We start from the raw sequence: 17,928 nt of genomic DNA on the forward strand, positions 1-17,928 counted from the left end.
CATCAATTTACTATGTCTTTCAGACCTTTTCCCCTTTTCTTTTTCTGGAATTAGTTTCCTATCACTCTATGTAGCATTAGAGATTACAGACAACTAGAGCATAACAAGACAGTTTTTACTGGGTCAGATTCACAGTTGGCAGGAGATGGTATTCGCTGAGTAAATGGCTGAGAGCTTGGGAGGGTCTATGGGTCATTGGAAAGCTAATTCTTGGGGTTGACAATGGGTGCAGGCACACGAATGTCCTGTCCTCTCTCTAGTCGCCGCTCACAGTCAATCAGGTAGTTAACCCCATCAATGACAAGCTGTACCAGCTCCACCTGGAAGACATTGACTGATTTTGAGTCTCTTAACATGCACTCTGGGAAAACACTCTTGTCTTTCATACTCCTTGGAGCTTCTTTCCTGATCTTCACCTCCCTCCTACTAACCAATCCCTAACATTTCATTCCCAATGACTTCCCTGATCCCAAGTTTCATCTCAGACTTGCACCATCTTCTTGGATTTCTTTTGGACTTGTCCTCCTAATCTTCCTAGGATCCACCACTCTTAACCCTTGTCCCCTGATACCCAAATACCCTCCCTCCTACAAGTTCTCACCTCTGATTTGCCTAGCCGATCCAAGTTGGAAATGTCAAAAGTGCTGCCTGTGGCTGCAGTGTCCACCCCACCAGTTCCACGTTTTTGTAGCCTTAGGTTCTCTAAGATCTTGGGGAATCGACTGTCCTAGAGGGAAACAGAGGATGGAAGACAGAATCAGGAAAGAGGGAGGCAGGTCCTCCAGGGTCTGGGGCTGAATGTTCTGTTAGAACTCTTCCCTTTACTCAGAATTCTCCCATTATCCCCCTACTTTCCCTTTGGCACCAACATGGGCCTACCCCAACACTGTTTTACTCTTCCCCTCCCTCAGCTCTTTCACCTTGCTTAACAGGGGCAGTTTGACATGTACGCCTGCTCGAAGTCCAGTTCCCAAATTAGAAGGGCAAGTCAGGATGTAACCCAAACGCTCATTCCACATGAACTCCCAGCCACGTTCTTGGATTAGACGTTCCACCTGAGACACATAAACCCTCTTAACTAAAATCATTGGCACATGGACCCTCTTTTAGGCAGAGTGGCAGTGATTCAGGAATCTCTAGTTAGAATTGGGAAAATAAGAATACTTTCTCTAGCTAGAACCTTAAAGACAAAGATACCTTAGAGACTAGAACCTAGGAGAGGCCCCTCATTTAGTGTCGTGGAACTATTTCCTTCAGTTAGAAACAGAGGCAGGGGTCTTAACCCGTTGACATGAAAATTAATAGCAGAACAAGAGAAACAGTAAGTTTTCCCATTGCCTTGGGAATTCTCCCACATACTTGCTCAAGGTGGGCATAAACTATTCATCCAGAAAATGGAATGCAGGTATTCCTTTCTCTCTCTTAGCTAGAATTAGATGTATGGAAACATGCACATAGAATTTAGAATAGAGGGGATACTTAGGTTAGAACTTAACATGGGAACTCAGTTCCAAATAGAACTGGTGACTCCTTCCTTCTCTAGAACTCTGAAGATTTTCCTACACCCTTAGAATGATTCCAATGGCCGCTTAGCCAATTGGAACCTCAGCCATCCTACTTATTGGTTAAAGCCATAGACAGGAAACCATAATAAAAGTAAAAGGGTCCAGAAGCTAGGCTCACCTTGGAACTAGGAAGATGGAGTATTTTCTACTACAGTTGTGAACATACTCATCCCCTTTTTCTGCATAAAACTTTTTTTCTGCATGAATCTAGGGACATGACTCAAATTCTACCCATTCTTGCTCATTCCCTCCCCCTCCAGGCTTCATCCTTCTAAATCAGATCATTCACTCCTTCCCACCACAGATCTCCCAAGATTCCTACCTACTTCCCTTCATATCTTTGTTTTCTGATTCCCATTTGCCCTCCCAACCAATTCCTCAGCCCACTCCCCTCCAACCTCCTTGAGCCCCCGGCAGAATCTCTCGAACACTCTTTTCATGTTGCCACCCTTTTCCATTGAGATGACCCGTGTGTGATCCTCCTCATTCACCCAGATCAAGAAGCTTTTTTCATTGTTGTGCCTGAGGAAGGGGAGGTATAGGATCAGGAGGCAGGAACAGGATGAGGTTTGAGTGAAGGGTCATGGAAAAATGTAAGAAGAGAGGGCAAAGGATTGAAGAAGAAAAAGTGCACATTCCATACCAGATTCCTCGAGCATCTGGCCAGTCTCGGGCCATTCCTGCTGCTGTCAGCAAGGGAGACACAGGCTTGTCAAATAGGAAGTGGTCCTGGGGGGAGTTAAGGAGCATAGTGTAAACATCTTTGTAGGTCCTCAACCACTTTAGCTTCTGGGTCTGTCCCAGCTGCATAAGTCATATCTGATTCAGCCTCTTCCAACTCTTGTTTCTCATCCCACCCACTCCCATAGAGCCCCTCACATCAATAAGTTGCTGTTGCTCAGCCTCAGTCATCTCACTGAGTCGGTAATATCGTCCAGCCAGGTCACCCTGCAGGCCACTCAGTGCATCCACTACAACTCGTTCCACCTCCCGTCGCTCAGCCCTTGTACAAGCAGGGGGTAGACTGAGTCCCCTGATGCTTCGGCCAGTCCGGACTCTTGAGGATAATACATACCTCTCATCAAAGTGGCCAGCTCGAATCTAGAAGATTTGGAAGATTAGTTAAGGACACTAAAGATATATTAGGTGGACTTAGGAGGTCCTGGGGGTAGGGGGAGAAAGTCTAGGGACTAGGGGCATCCTAGCTGCTCTATCTTGCATATGTGTAAGGAGGTATGATGCATATAGGATGCCCCATTTCCCCAAATATGGAAATTCCTTCAAAACATCCCTTTATGTGGCATGACAGCTCTACCACAGGAACTATCTTGTTCTTGCTGAACTTGCTTTCCTTTAAGATGCTTCGTTTCCCACATCAAGATGATGATCCAGACCAAATTCTCATATTAGGTAATGGAGGTCAAGAAATCAGCAAAGTCAAGGGAATGGAACACCAAAAATTCAGAGGGATCATGAGACAAGAATGGTACAACTTAAATGGCTTAGAGTTTGGGTATTCAATGTTCACCTTGCTGGCATCCAAGTCTGTGGTATGTTTCATTGTTCGGGGATCATAGCCATTATGTCTTTCTTGGATCACTGGGTCAAAAAGGTCAGCAAATACCTGGGGAAATTATGGGGGGAAGGGTGAGCAACGGAGAAAGACAAATTTTCTTGTTTTCTTCCAAGAACTCAGTCTTAGACTGATTTCATGGAGACAGAAAACTTGAGTACAGAAGAACACGGGGTCTGAGGGGAAGGTTTGGGGATCACTGGAAAGAAGCTTGGATTCTGTGAGGAAGATTACTGGGAAAGAGGAGTTAGGGTCATTGGGAGAAGCTCAGAGGTCCACCCACCTCATAGGTCTCTTCATCTCCGGCTACCATGCCCACAGTCTTGATGAAAGGGTGACCAGGGTTGTCCACACCAGTCTGGATACACTGGTCTAGTGTCCATCCTGTGGGCGTGGTCTTGTCGCAGAGCCGGGCATAAACAGCTGGAGTCAGGTGACTAGCCATGCAGTTGTTATGTTTTCTAAGGTCAGGGTACTCTGCACTGAGGAGGGGTACAGAAGTGACCATAGGGGAGGCAGGGGACAGGAACCAAACATAACCTTACTGGGATCTGCCCAGAAGCTTAAGCTCCTGCATGTGACCTCCTGTTGTCTTTCCCCCACAAGATGGGAAGATGTGCAGTGTGGAAAAGAGAGGGATTAGAGAGAGAGGTGCTGTAGTAATCGCTTTAGGGATCCTTCTGGCCTGTGCTCCCTAGTCAGTCATATACAACCCTTAGCCACAAACCCTAGACAGCTTAGTTTTCCCAAACCCTACTCAGTGCCATTTTCCCTGGAATACCTAAGTAGGACTCAGGGAAGAGAGGAATCTGAATGAGCTAGCAAAGGATGCTTGACAAAAGGATTATAAATGACAGAAATAGATCAGAGAGCCCCTAACCTGTCTGAGCAGATCGAGAACTCTCAAGGCTAATATGGGGCTTTGGGGGCGGGTCATTTGGTAACAGGTCTCTAGGAATGTGTCCCATGGTTCCAGCTAGCATTCCCATCCCTGACCCTCTAGTGACAGCCTCCCTGTTCTAGTGTCAAGGTTAATATAGTCGCTATTCGAACCCTGGTTCCCAATTTCCATCCTCATCTTCCCATCACCGCCCTGGGCACCCCATTCCTCAGGCGCTGATACCTGGGTGGGTATAGCCTTCTTCGCTCGCCAGAGGCTCGTAGTGGGTCGGGGCGGAGCAGATACCCAGCAGCCAGAGACCCTGCACCGGCCACAGCAAGAAGCCTGAGTCCCGGGCGGGCAGAGAATAATCGGGAGAAGGAACTAGCCATGGCGTGGTGGCCGGGTACTCGATCTGGGAGTTAGAGCTGGAGCTGGGGCCCAAAGCGAACCAGAGGCCGAAAGCTAGATCTGTAGATGGAAGGGGGCCGGCGCTGGGCCAGAACCGATGCTGGAGCAGAAGGCGAAGTGGTTGGAGACTGGGTTGGAGTCAGAGCAGGGGCTGGCACTGGAGCTGCGTGGAGAAGCGCAGTGAGCTAGGGGGGTATGCGGGACAGAAAGGGTGGGGGGAGAGGCTGGAGCCGCAGTCCCTAGGGGAGGGTTTCACGGAGGCCCCGCCTTCTACCCTACCCCCACTGGATGGGGGGTGGTGTTGTTGTGTCATCTAGAATCAGGCAATTGAGAGGGAAGAAGGAGGGGCCCCTGAGTCTAAGGAACGCCCACAGCAATCCTGGGGCTCTCTTCTTCCCAATTTCAGCACCAAATAGCGGACAGCGCTCATGGGAGGTGCTGCACCCGGATACCTGCCAGCCCCTGGAACGCCCAGTTTAATTTGTAACCGGAGAAGTGTACGATGTGGGTGTGAAACGGTGACATTGCCTGACACCCCCGACTTTTCCTCTTTACTGAGCCTGCCCTACCACCATCTCTTCCTTGAGAGAGGCGGCGCCTTAGAAACCGAGAGAAAAGGGGGAACCCACTCAGACATCAAAGGAAGAAGCAGAGGGACAGAGACTGAGATCGACATAGACTCGTGCAAACAAACAGTCACACAGATACACAGAGAGGCAGAAAGAGGCAAGTGGAGCCTGAACGAGGAATCCACTTGTTCAAGGTCACCCTTTCCTTAGAAACAGGAAGAAGATTCAGGTGTCTGGCTACCAGCCCTGTGCTTGCTTTTCATAAGCTTGAGCGACATTCAGAAGGGCCTTTTCTTACCCCCGTGGGCAAGGGGATTCAACTCCCGCCTTCACTTACACTGTACCCCCAGGCGCCTGCCCCATGGTCCAAAGCTGATGCCCTGTTTTCCCAGAATCTCCCAGTCCCCACTCCTCAAGCCCATCTTTCCCTCCACCCTACTGCCTCCTATTTTCCCTTTTCTCAACTCTGTACCTGATCGGTTGGTTGAAGACACAGGTTTCCCGTCAGTTTCTCTGTCTGTCTGACTTTCCAGTCAGTCTGACTTTATGGAGCAGGGAAGTTGGTTTGCAAGGGAAATTTCTTCCTCTCTCTGCTCTTCCTTTTCCCCAGTCTCTGGGCTGGAGGGGAGTGAATGAAGGGTGGAGTAAAAGGTAGGGGTGTGGTTAGGAGATTGGGCATATGGGGATAGGACTGGCAGGCACAGAGCTCTTGGACTTTTCAACCCAACATAAGCATTTCCTCTCTGGGATCTTTAATACTGATTTAATCCAGCTTTTAAGGTCTACTCAGGCACAAGGGCATGGGGTCATCAGGGGATCTGGTCCTTCTTCAATACACCGTCAGCCGTCTTTTCTCCTCCCTCTTCTCTTGAGTGACATTAAATGAATAGCTGGCTTGGCCCCAGGAGTTATAGGTGTGGCTCCAGGTGTGTCTTGACCTTCAAACCTAGCCTGCTGTTTCAGGAAAGAGGGAGAGAAACTAAAAGGGAGGAGCGTAGAGAAAGGGAAGGGTGAGGCAGATTAGCTAGAGAAGCAGTCCAGTGATTTCTTTTCCTTACCAGACAAACCATATTTGCATATCTGTATGGAAATCTTTGGGGAAAATTCATTGAGAAAGAGGTGTTCCCACTCCATAATAGCTTTCTTTCCTAGTGCTAAAATCTTAATACTTTCATTCTCTTCAGGTTCCTATTGTCCTCTCCAAAGTGGGCAAAAATTTTCCTCAGAGTGAGATACTTTCAGAAACCACCAAAGGCCTCTCCAGCTCCTGGGATTTTAACAATCCTTCCCGAGGAGGAGTAATTGCTAAAATGTAGACGAAATAACCCCTCTGAAGAAGATGAATATTACTTGTGCTTGTGGGATTATAATTCAGATAAAAGAGGAGAGGGATAAAGTTCACTGGAAGTGAATGTAGTTGCTCAGGTAAGGGAGGGAAGAGTTAATCAGGTGTAGCAAGAGAGTTTTATGTCAGAGAGTGGGTAGTTATGAGAATTAGAGGTGAACATAAAGGTTGGATGGAAGTACTATGTGTGTGGGAGGTAGGGACTTGTTCCTGGGGAGCCAAGGAATTACCTAGATTAACTGAGTAGTTACTCAAATTAGGATAATTACCTCATTTGGAGAATACCTGGTAAAAAGGGATATAATTATCAGGAGGAGGGCACAATATGCAGTCAGAGGGGTATTTACTTCAATGAAGAGATTATAAGGAAAGTGCCTAGAATATCAGTTCTTGGATTTATTGCTATCATTCTTTTAATCTTTAGGTTAGCATAAAGTGAAGTCCGGTAAAAAATGGTGCGGTAAAGTGTCAGGGATCCAAAAACTTCTGAGGAAGAGATCAACTCACCAGTAGTTCTAGAAGAAAGGAGAGGAAACCAAGAATGGGGTGGGAGGACTGTCCTTATAGAGACCTCCAACAGAGAATGGCTTGGTAGACATCAGGTTGAGTGAAGGAGGGGGAAAGCTGGCATTTTTCCTCTCTAAAAACCTTTCCACTTAGACATCTTTCCACCTCTATGATCTTCAACTTGCATTAATTTTCTCTGTAGTGTTGCTGATTTGTGCATATATGAAATTCTAGTCTCTCCCCTGAGCTTCAGTCCTGAATCACCAGCTGCTTACTGGATATATGCACCTGTATGTCCTGTTCTCAAATTCACCTGTTTTTTAACTTTCCTTTTTCTGTCAAAGGTCTCATCTTTCTAGTTACCCAGTTTCACAATCTTGGAATCACCCTCTATTTGTTCTTCCTCCTCACTCTAAATTATGAACTACTGTCAAGTCAAGTCTTGTGAAATCTACCTCCAGGACATCTCTTGCATTCTTGGGTGTTGTGAGGACTCAAATGAGGTAATAGATGTAAAGCATTTTGCAAACCTTAGAGCACCATATTGATGTCAATAATAATAACAATAATCATATGTATTTTCATTAATCTATAGTCACCATGCCTCTAGTCTGATGATGACTTCATTCTCCAAGTCTTCAACTGCACGTCTACTGAGCTCAAGTAATGTTTATAGAGCAATATAGAGATGTGCTGGTAAATATTTGACTGCTGGACTGGGAGGAGGCTGGGAATAATGTATTCACTCATACTTTTAAGTTTAATTTGCGTTATAAACAGTTTCTTAAGTGTTTAGACAATCTTAAGCATCTAGACAATCAGCAAAACAATAAATCAAGCCTTGATTTATAGAAATTGAAAGATTTCTGAGGGATAATGCTCATGCTGACCACTTAACAATCAGCTGGCTTGCATCTGTATCCTTTCTACTCACAAGGTCACTTTAATTCAGGTCTTTATTACCTCTTACCGATACCATTTCTATAGCCTGGGGCACAGTAGATAGAGCACCTAGCCTGGAGTCAGAAAAACTTATTTTCCTAAAATGAATATAGCTTCAGACACAATCTGTGTGACCTTGGGGAAGTCACTTAACTCTGGTTGCCTCAGTTTCCTCCTCTGTAAAATTGGCTGGAAAATTAAATGGAAAACCACTCGGGTATCTTTGCCAAGAAAACCCCAAATAGAGTCATGAAGAATCGACAAGACTGAACCACAACAAGCTTATTGGTGTTCCAGACCCAAATCTTTCCTCAAACCAATCTGCTATATAAATGTCAGTGATTTTTACTAAAGCAAAGACAAAACCTGTTGCTCCCCTGATTCGTAAACTCCAGTGGCTCCTTTTAATCTTTAGCATAGAACATGAACTCTTGAGACTTCAGAACCCTCACAACCTAGCACTTTTTAACCTTCATTTTAGCTAAAGTGGGCTTCTTGCTGCTCATCACATAGAAATATTCCCTTTCCTATCTCCATTCCCTTTGCAACTGCTCTAACGCATTCCTAGAATGCACTCCCTCTTTACCTCTGCTTCTTAGAATCCCTAGTTTCCTTTCAAAGCTCAGCTCAGTTGCTACCTTCTTTCTTTTTTAAAATATATATATATTTTATTAATTTATTTGTTTTCAGTTTTCTACCATCACTTCCATAAGTCTTAGATTTTCTCCCCCTCCTTTCCCCTTCCCTCCTCGAGATGGCATGCAGTCTTATATGGGTTCTACACATGCATGCTATCTTCTTTCCACAAAAAAAAAACAACTTTGAATTTATTTTTGTGAATGTGTATGCTTATGTAGGAACAAGGAAAGCCCTTCATTTTGGACCTTGCATTCCCTGAGAGGTATGTAGTAGGCGCTTAATAAGTGCTGGTTGATCATTTCTGCTTCTGTCTTTTTGTCCTATTTCAGTTTCTGCTTCCTTTCGGTACTCTCCAGTCTCCTTATTCTCTCTGTCTTTGTCTGTGGCTTGTTTCGTTTGCACATATCTTCAGTCACTTATCCTGCGTCTACGCGGGCTTCCCAACTGAATTGTTAACAGCTGAGAAGACTACGTCATCAGAGAGGCGATGACGTCACTTGGCTGCACTTGCTACAGAACAGAGGGGGACACGGCCTTGGCCCTTCAGGGGGTACGCAGTTCCACATGCCGTGGTTTCCCCCCTCTCTGCGCTCTCTCCGATCCCCTTTAGGTGCCCGTCCGCCGGGCACAGTCTCTTTATCCGGCTCTCGGTCTCTGCCTTTAATCCCGGGGTTAAGAGGTGCAGTATGCGCAAGGATTGAAGGATGTCCTTAGCGGGAGCTGCGGCGGGCCCTAGCATTGAGCCAGACTGCACCGCCCCCCGTCCGACACCAGGGGTCGCGCTTCCTCCGACAGCACGGGCCAACGCAGCCTGACGCCCCTCCCGGAGCGCGCCCGCCTCTGATTGGCGGCGCGGGGGAGGGGAAGTCGCGCTCTGATTGGGTCCCTGTCAGGTGCCCTCTGCCGGCAGGTTCGGCTGCGCCGGCGGAGGGAGGCGGGTGAGTGAGGGCCCCGGCAGTGGGGGAGTGGCTGGGGGCTGGGGTCGGGGGCGGCGTCTGAGGGGGTCGCCCGGGCGGGGGGGTCGCGGGTCGGAGGGGCGAGCTCCGGGGTGGGAAGAGGGTCCGGGGGGGACCCGTCCGCGTCAGCGTAGGCTGGGTGACCCGGGCGGAGGGGGGGCGCTCCATGTCGGGGGCGATGGGGGAGGGGAGAGAGCCTTCCGAAGGGGGGGGTCATCCGAGGGTTCAAGGGGAGCCCCGCGGGAGCAAATCGCGGCCTGTTGTGCGGCACGGGGGTGCGGGGGAGGAAGAGAAGGGAAGGGGGGAGCCTCTGGGGGTGAAGCGTGGGAAGACGCGGGGTGCCCCGCATCGGGGGGCCGGGGGAGCTCTGCCTGCAGCCTCGGCTGATGTGTTCGCTGGGAACTGCGGCATGCGGCCCCGAATGCTCATGACGAGGGTTCCCGAGAGGAATTGGGGTGCCTTGGGCCAGGGCGTGAGAGTGTTGCCTTCCTCTTTGGACCTTTCCCTCCTCCTCGCCTTTGCCCCTTCGTGGTAGCCGTGCCTCTTATCGCCAGATAGATGCTTGGGTGGCGCGGAGCGTGGAGCTTTGTGGGGGGATAGTGTGTGCGTCCCTAAAAACCGGTGCTAAAGGCGCTCTTCGTGTGGCGGTCAAGGTGTCTGCGACTTGGCTGCCCCTGGCCCCTTCCCCATCCCGGCCCCATTTCTGAGCCAGTGTGGAAGCCCCCCCTTTCCTTTCCCCTGTTGATTCAGGGCCAGTGAGTGAGGCTGCCATGTAGCGTAGAGCAGATCTGAGGCTCTGTTCTGTTACCTGTACATATACACACACATGTTATATCTGCGCAGACGTATATGTGTATGTATACATATATACACGTGTATATGTGTGTGCGCACATATATGTATATACATGTGTATATACATACATGCACATGTGCATGTACATGCATATGTGTGTACATATATACATACATATGTGTGTGTGTAGGGGAGGAGGAGGGAGAGAAGGGAAAAGGAGTGGGAGGGATGTACTGACCCCATCTTCTGGAAAAGATACATAGAAATAAATCTTACTGTAATCAAAGTATATTCCTGTTCTTTCACACAAGCCTCCTTCATAGCAAAGCCAGGCTTATCATGGCAGTGGACACTTTCTTTTCTCCCCTTCTTGATGTCCTCCAAGGCAAAAGTTCTTGACCTTTTTTGGTGTGTGTATCATGGACCCCTTTTGACAGTCTGGTAAAACCCTTCTCAAAATAAAGTTTGCTTACATTCGTAGTTGAAGTAAATGCTAAACTTCAGTTAGATGTTGGCTATTTTTCACATCCAAGTTTGTGTACCTCCTGAAATCTATCCATGGACCTCAGATTAAGAACCTTTGCTCTAAGATTTCAAAGCACTAATCTGGTCTCAAGAAGTGATTTCCCTTGATTAATGATAACTCCACCTGTCATTAACCTGGTTTTTGTTACCTTGTTTGTCGTTTTTCTAGACCTTAAGTAAGGATATCTTGCTCTTTGCAGACACATTTGAGACTGTAAAGGGGTCCTCTTCTTTACCTGTTGTCAGGCTTCTCTTTGGGCTAGCTTTTAGAGAGATAGCCATCAAGTCTTCTTTAACCATAGTTATAAAAAAAAACCCTTTTCTCATTTGTTAAGTAACCCTTGACACAATCAAAGTGTATGCTTATTCCCTCACACAAGGCTTATTAATAGCAAGCATATTGATGTATATGGAGCTTCTAATTCTGAATACTTTAACCCAACGCTCATGTGTCTGTCATTGGGATGAAATGTGAAGTCAGGAGGACGGACTGTTGTGAATTTAGAGCAAAACCAGAAGAGACTCCATGGGTGGAAATGCACAGGATCAGAAGAATCCTAAACATGAGAGGAAATTCTGTTACAGAGAAAGAACAGAGAGGACAGAAAAAAATCTAAGCTACTTAAACTCAGAACTGTACAGAGACTTGAGAATGCTTATAAGGCATGAAAATCAGGCCAGGTCACTGAGTCCAGAGTAACAACAAAATGATATAGGCACAAAGGCATTCTACAGGGAAATAGGAAAATATTTTTAAGGTCTAGAAAGAGACCAAGGAAAATGCAGTTCCTTGAATAATGATTAGGAGATGAGAAAAGGTCATAGAAGACTGAAAAGACAGGTGTCTATGGGAACAAGTCAATTATAATTACATAATTAGAGAAAACACCACTTGTAGTGGGAAGGTATAAAATCAAAACAAATTACTGAAGAATATTTTAAAAGGTTGGATGAATTTAAACATATACTTTTCTTCCCAAGCTACAGTAAACACTTGTATAGCATTTTCCAGAGTTCTTTATTTATAACAACTCTGTGAGGTAGGAATTTCAAGTGGGAATACTCTCATTTTGCAACTGAAAAAACTTGCTTTGGGCCACATTAGAAAGTAGCACAGCCTGGATTTGAGCATAAGTCTTCTGTTCCTAATTTGGGTATTCTATCCATAATGTCATTCTGCAGAACTTTCAAGCTGTTATTTTTGAGAATTTTTGCTGGCTGTTTTCCAAGGCAGAACCTTGTGCTGTGACATCTAGAGCTTAGGGTCCCTGATGAGAAAAACGAGTGTCAAACACTTGGCCCTCAGTCTGAGAGTATGTTGTTAGAAATAGGACTGCCTTAAATTCAATCTCCCTAATAGTTTTATGGCCTTCGTTTTGACATCTAGTCTTTTGTACATTTCTTTGAATTGGAAAAGCTGTGGGTTAGATGGAGATGTAAAAGGCTTTGGAGCAGTTGACATAGCAGTGGACTGCTGGGCTCAATTGGAGATAGCCGTCTCAGGCAATGACAACTGGCTTCATTCAGCTTTTATTAGGGTCCTTCAGTTTAGCACTGTGAGGAGAGTGAGAGAGGGCTAAGAAAGTTCCAAATTGAGTTCTAAGTCTGGAATGTCACTGTCAGCCCCCTCTCTCTCAGCAAAGAACATCGAGCTTCCCTGCTTCTGCCCCCCCAGCCCTTCTTATGGGGAGCTGCTCCTCCCACTTGTTGCTCAAGACACTTTTCCATTGGAAGAACTGAAGAAATAAATGTCAGCCCCATACAGGTTAACTCCCTGACTCTGGTAATAGTTTCATTGCTGGGATAACCTTTGGCTGTTCCCTTTTGTCTGCTCTTCTAACCTTTAATTATCGCAGTTTCTTTCACTTGGCATCTTCCTTCTTTCTTCCCTACTTCTCATCCTCTTGCACCTGTTCTTCCTGATGTGCTGTGGTCTCAGTGTAATCTCAGTCTTGTTTCCCTGCTTCCCCTAGAGTCCTATGTGATTCTCTTTTTTTTTTTTTTTTTTATTTAGCTTTTAACATTCATTTTCACAAAATTTTGGGTTACAAATTTTCTCCCCTTTTCTCCCCTCCCCCCCCAAATGCCAAGCATTCTAATTGCCCCTATGACCAATCTGCTCTCTCTTCTATCATCCCTCTCTGCCCTTGTCTCTGTCTTCTCTTTTGTCCTGTAGGGCCAGATAGCTTTCTATACCCCTTTACCTGTATTTCTTATTTCCTAGTGGTAAGAACATTACAGTTGATCCTAACACTTTGAGTTCCAACTTCTTTAGCTCCCTCCCTCTCCACCCCTTCCCTTTGGAAGGCAAGCAATTCAATATAGGCCAAATCTATGTAGTTTTGCAAATGACTTCCATAATAGTTGTGTTGTATAGGACTAATTATATTTCCCTCCATCCTATCCTGTCCCCCATTACTTCTATTCTCTTTTGATCCTATCCCTCCCCATGAGTGTTGACCTCAAATTGCACTCTCCTCCCCATGCCCTCCCTTCTATCATCCCCCCCGACTCTGCTTATCCCCTTATCCTCCACTTTCCTGTATTGTAAGATAGGTTTTCATACCAAAATGAGTAGGCATTTTATTCTTTCCTTTAGTGGAATGTGATGAGAGTAGACTTCATGTTTTTCTCTCACCTCCCCTCTTTATCCCTCCACTAATGAGTCTTTTGCTTGCCTCTTTTATGAGAGATAATTTGCCCCATTCAATTCTCCCTTTCTCCTCCCAATATCTTTCTCTCTCACTGCTTGATTTCATTTTTTTTTTTTAAGATATGATCCCATCCTCTTCAATTCACTCTGTGCACTCTGTCTCTATGTGTGTGTGCGTGTGTGCATGTGTGTGTGTGTACTCCCACCCAGTACCCAGATACTGAAATGTTTCAAGAGTTACAAATATTGTCTTTCCATGTAGGAATGTAAACAGTTCAACTTTAGTAAGTCCCTTATGACTTCTCTTTGCTGTTCACCTTTTCATGGTTCTCTTCATTCTTGTGTTTGGAAGTCGAATTTTCTTTTCAGCTCTGGTCTTTTCATCAAGAATGCTTGAAAATCCTCTATTTCATTGAAAGACCAATTTTTCCCCTGAAGTATTATACTCAGTTTTGCTGGGTAGGTGATTCTTGGTTTTAGTCCTAGTTCCTTTGACTTCTGGAATATCCTATTCCATGCCCTTCGATCCCTTAATGTAGAAGCTGCTAGATCTTGTGTTATCCTGATTGTATTTCCACAATACTTGAATTGTTTCTTTCTAGCTGCTTGCAATATTTTCTCTTTCACCTGGGAGTTCTGGAATTTGGCCACAATGTTCCTAGGAGTTTCTCTTTTTGGATCTCTTTCATGTGGTGTTCTGTGGATTCCTTGAATATTTATTTTGCCCTCTGGTTCTAGAATCTCAGGGCAGTTTTCATTGATAATTTCATGAAAGATGATGTCTAGGCTCTTCTTTTGATCATGGCTTTCAGGTAGTCCCATAATTTTTAAATTGTCTCTCCTGGATCTATTTTCAAGGTCAGTTGTTTTTCCAATGAGATATTTCACATTATCTTCCATTTTTCCATTCCTCTGGCTTTGTTCTGTGATTTCTTGCTTTCTCATAGAGTCCTTAGCCTCCATCTGTGCCATTCTAATTTTGAAAGAACTATTTTCTTCAGTGAGCTTTTGAATCTCCTTTTCCATTTGGCTAATTCTGCTTTTGAAAGCATTCTTCTCCTCATTGGCTTTTTGAACCTCTTTTGCCAATTGAGTTAGGCTAGTTTTCAAGGTGTTATTTTCTTCAACATTTTTTTGGGTCTCCTTTAGCAGGGAGCTGATTTGCTGTTCATGCTTTGACTTCATGTCTCTCATTTCTCTTCCCAGCTTTTCCTCTACCTCTCTAACTTGATTTTCAAAATTCTTTTTGAGCTCTTCCATGGCCTGAGCCCATTGAGTGGGCTGGGACACAGAAGCCTTGATTTCTGTGTCTTTGCCTGATGGTAAGCATTGTTCTTCCTCATCAGAAAGGAAGGGAGGAAATGCCTGTTCCCCAAGAAAGTAACCTTCTATAGTCTTATTTCTTTTCCCTTTTCTGGGCATTTTCCCAGCCAGTGACTTGACCTCTGAATATTTTCCTCACACCCACCTCACCTCCTGATCCTCCCAGCCAGTGTTTGGGGTCTGAGATTCAAATGCTGCTTCCAGCCTCAGGGCTTTGGGCGGGGGCAGGGCTGCTATTCAGTGTGAGATTAAATTCAGATGCTCAGGTGAGGGCAGGGCTGCCTCTCAGGCTCAGTTCCCTCAGGGAGTTTATGCACAGACCTTCAACAATGGATCCAGGCTCCTGCCTGCTTGGAGAGCCCTGGTCTGCCGCTGCCCCTCAGCTTCTGTCTCCCGAGGGGGCCCGAGCCATGGGGGCACCCCACTCCCCCCTCGACCCGCCAAAGGGACTCTCTCACAGACCCCCGTCACCTGTGGGTGGAGGTACTTGTGCGGCCGCTGGAGATCCCGTCCCTGAAGCCCGCTCGGATCTGTTCCTCTCGGTGCCGCGGCCACGGCAGGGCTGTACTCAGCTCCCAGTCCCGGCGCCCAGTCCGCAGCACGAAGGACCTTTTACGAGAGGTTTGCAGGTCTCTCCGGAACAGAAATCTCCCTCGCTCCAATGTTCTGTGGCCTCTGGGTGCAGAATTCGCCGTGAGTTACTTCTTTGTAGTTGTTCTATGGGTTGTGGGTTCAGAGCTATGTGTATGTGCGTCTTTCTACTACGCCATCTTGGCTCCGCCCCCCCCTATGTGATTCTCTATCCATGATTCTGTATTAGACATATTCCACATCCTCTGTTCACCGTGGGAACTGATGGAGTGTTGTCTTCTGCAGATCGGGATGAGTGGGTCTCCTGGTGGGAATGTGGTCGTTGACGGCCAGTGAGATCGAGAGTGCCACGCCCCGCTTCTTTGTTGGAGCTGGGGATGAGGGGCTGGGCACCCAGGGAGCAGGCATGAGTATGGAAGAGAGTGAGAGTGAGCTCCTTGAAGATGAAGAAGATGAAGTGGTAAGTACGTGAAGAATAAAAGGTATGATGGTGGTGCCACTATTACTAAGGGCAATATTTAGTGGTGACCACTTCTCCACCCTCCAGGGAGGCCTGGGCTGTCTCCCTTCTATTGGCATCTGGCTCTTCTCTGACTTAAGAGGTGGCAGAATAATGAAACAAACTACTTCATTTGTAGAACCTTTGCTCCAGTGAACTCATTAGAATCTAAGGGGTTGCTGGCTATCTGGGTAACCTGATGCCTGGTCACAAAAATACCCTGCTATGCTCCTTTGGAAACGACATTATTCCATGGACAGCAGGAGTCCCTAAATTTGTCTTGGGGTGGGAGGAGAAGGAGTTACACCTATGGGTGGGAGCACTGCTCCCTAGATTTGACTGCGTCCTGTAGCATATATATGGGGGAATCCAATATCCTGACAAAAGGGGAGGATTTGTGTCCCTAAGAAGTCCTGACACCTTGTATGGAAAGTTTCTGACAACATCTTCCACCCTGTAGCCCCTTGAGCGGCAGATTATCGTTGGCATTTGTGCCATGACCAAGAAGTCCAAGTCCAAACCAATGACCCAGATCCTAGAACGACTATGCCGCTTTGACTACCTAACTGTGATTATTCTGGGTGAGGATGTTATCCTCAATGAACCTGTGGAGAACTGGCCATCTTGCCACTGCCTCATCTCTTTTCACTCCAAAGGTGAGGACCTTATCTAGAAAAGAGAATAGAATGAGGTTGGAAATTGTGGGGTTTGGGAGTTTAGATTTGCCTTTCACTGTTTCACCTCATTGGGAGAGTAACAGTGAATGAAGGTGCTTATTCCTCCTGACACATTTGCTGTCTTTAGGTGGGGGCCTCCACACACACTCCAGATCTTAGGACAATTCCACAGCTTCTAGAACCATCAGAAATTGTGGTCTCTTAGAAATAATTCCAAAAGTTCTTTTGGATCTTTGGGGAATGAGTCAGGGGTAGTGGTGGGGTTAGTACATAGAGGGATTCAGTGGAAACTGACAGTTCTCATTTTGTATTTGTGTCTTGGATTCTGTCTTTTTGCTAGGCTTCCCTCTTGACAAAGCTGTTGCTTATGCGAAGCTCCGAAATCCCTTCCTCATCAATGATCTGACTATGCAGTATTATATCCAGGACAGGTATGGCTTCTACTGGCCTGTCAGATATGTGGGGCTGTGTCCTCCTTCATTGGTACCCACAGACTTAGCCTTCAGTATTTGGGGAGCCCATTTGGGGGAAGGGCAAAACCAGAAACTTGATTCTCTCTCACACTGTGCTCTAATACCGTCATCTCCACCCCACCCCCACCCTTCCCCTCGTGCTTCCTTTAGCTAATAGTTTTGGGGTTACAGGCGGGAAGTATACCGAATTCTGCAAGAGGAGGGCATTGATCTGCCTCGATATGCTGTGCTTAATCGTGACCCTGCCCGGCCAGAGGGTGAGTATCCTTCCCCATCCTTTACCTAGCCCCTGGGCTTCAGCCTAGCTCAGTGCCCTTCAGATTTTCTGCTATTGCCAACTAAGTAGGGTTTTGGTTGTTGTATAGATGGGAGGGTTAGGGGTCTTGGGACAGGGCCTCTGGAGCGGTTCCTATGATGCCAGGGCCTGTGGATTTGAAGGTTGCAGAGATTGAGGTGCTGGGAGATTCCAGTGGTAGAAGAGGTATGCCCAAGGCCCCCAGGACTGACCATATTCTACCTCTCAGAGTGCAACCTGATAGAGGGTGAGGACCAGGTGGAGGTGAATGGAGCTGTGTTTCCCAAACCATTTGTGGAGAAGCCAGTGAGTGCTGAGGATCACAACGTCTACATCTACTATCCCAGCACAGCTGGTGGGGGGAGCCAGCGCCTCTTTCGTAAGGTGTGGGGGCAGTCAGGGATATGGGGTGGGGCAGAGAGATGGAAGGATAGGGATGGAATTGTGGGGTAAAGGCTGAAGGATTCAGGAACAAAATGGTGAGAGAGGATGGACTCACATGTTTTCTTAATCCCTTTCCTTTCTGTAGATTGGCAGCCGAAGCAGTGTGTACTCCCCTGAGAGCAGTGTCCGAAAGACTGGATCCTACATCTATGAGGAATTCATGCCCACAGATGGCACGGATGTCAAGGTTGCAATGGAGGGAAGGGGGTGTGGGTATACAGGTTACACAAGTCATACCATTTTGGAGGCAGAAGGGACCTTGGAGG

General features: G+C 46.6%; 2 protein-coding genes across 10 annotated transcripts in view; one reads left to right on the top strand and one right to left on the bottom strand.

The window, feature by feature from the left end:
- Positions 1-94: 94 nt before the first annotated feature.
- LOC140514427 (creatine kinase U-type, mitochondrial) lies at positions 95-5,744 on the bottom strand. Its single transcript, XM_072624777.1, has 10 exons — positions 5,471-5,744; positions 4,262-4,592; positions 3,422-3,620; positions 3,094-3,189; positions 2,445-2,666; positions 2,209-2,294; positions 1,964-2,087; positions 921-1,055; positions 602-727; positions 95-320 (listed from the first exon to the last, which is right to left on the bottom strand). Exons 2-10 carry the CDS (start codon positions 4,408-4,410, stop codon positions 204-206), a joined length of 1,254 nt encoding a protein of 417 aa, XP_072480878.1. The 5' UTR covers positions 4,411-4,592; positions 5,471-5,744; the 3' UTR covers positions 95-203.
- A 3,560-nt stretch (positions 5,745-9,304) lies between these two features.
- Positions 9,305-17,928, top strand: part of PPIP5K1 (diphosphoinositol pentakisphosphate kinase 1) — a 44,037-nt gene continuing 35,413 nt past the window's right edge. For 4 of the 9 annotated variants that reach the window (XM_072624775.1, XM_072624771.1, XM_072624773.1 and 1 more), the window contains exons 1-7: positions 9,305-9,369; positions 15,560-15,734; positions 16,234-16,429; positions 16,791-16,881; positions 17,095-17,180; positions 17,448-17,602; positions 17,748-17,849. In XM_072624775.1, the coding sequence (XP_072480876.1) occupies positions 15,588-15,734; positions 16,234-16,429; positions 16,791-16,881; positions 17,095-17,180; positions 17,448-17,602; positions 17,748-17,849 (777 nt within the window). In that variant the 5' untranslated portion in view covers positions 9,305-9,369; positions 15,560-15,587. Of the gene's footprint in view, positions 9,370-10,270; positions 12,491-15,559; positions 15,735-16,233; positions 16,430-16,790; positions 16,882-17,094; positions 17,181-17,447; positions 17,603-17,747; positions 17,850-17,928 lie in introns of those variants that run through there. The other 5 variants (XM_072624766.1, XM_072624769.1, XM_072624768.1 and 2 more) reach the window with 2 other exon arrangements.

This window comes from Notamacropus eugenii, chromosome 7 (genome assembly GCF_028372415.1).
Source record: "Notamacropus eugenii isolate mMacEug1 chromosome 7, mMacEug1.pri_v2, whole genome shotgun sequence".
Classification (NCBI taxonomy): Eukaryota; Metazoa; Chordata; class Mammalia; order Diprotodontia; family Macropodidae; genus Notamacropus; species Notamacropus eugenii.

Coding starts and splice junctions, on each gene's coding strand:
- LOC140514427 (XM_072624777.1), bottom strand. CDS start 4,410: ATGGCTAGTTCCTTCTCCCGATTATTCTCTGCCCGCCCGGGACTCAGG. Junction 3,621..4,261: donor AGAAGGCTATACCCACCCAG/GTATCAGCGCCT, acceptor ACCCCTCCTCAG/TGCAGAGTACCCTGACCTTA. Junction 2,667..3,093: donor CAGACTTGGATGCCAGCAAG/GTGAACATTGAA, acceptor CAAATCTTCTAG/ATTCGAGCTGGCCACTTTGA.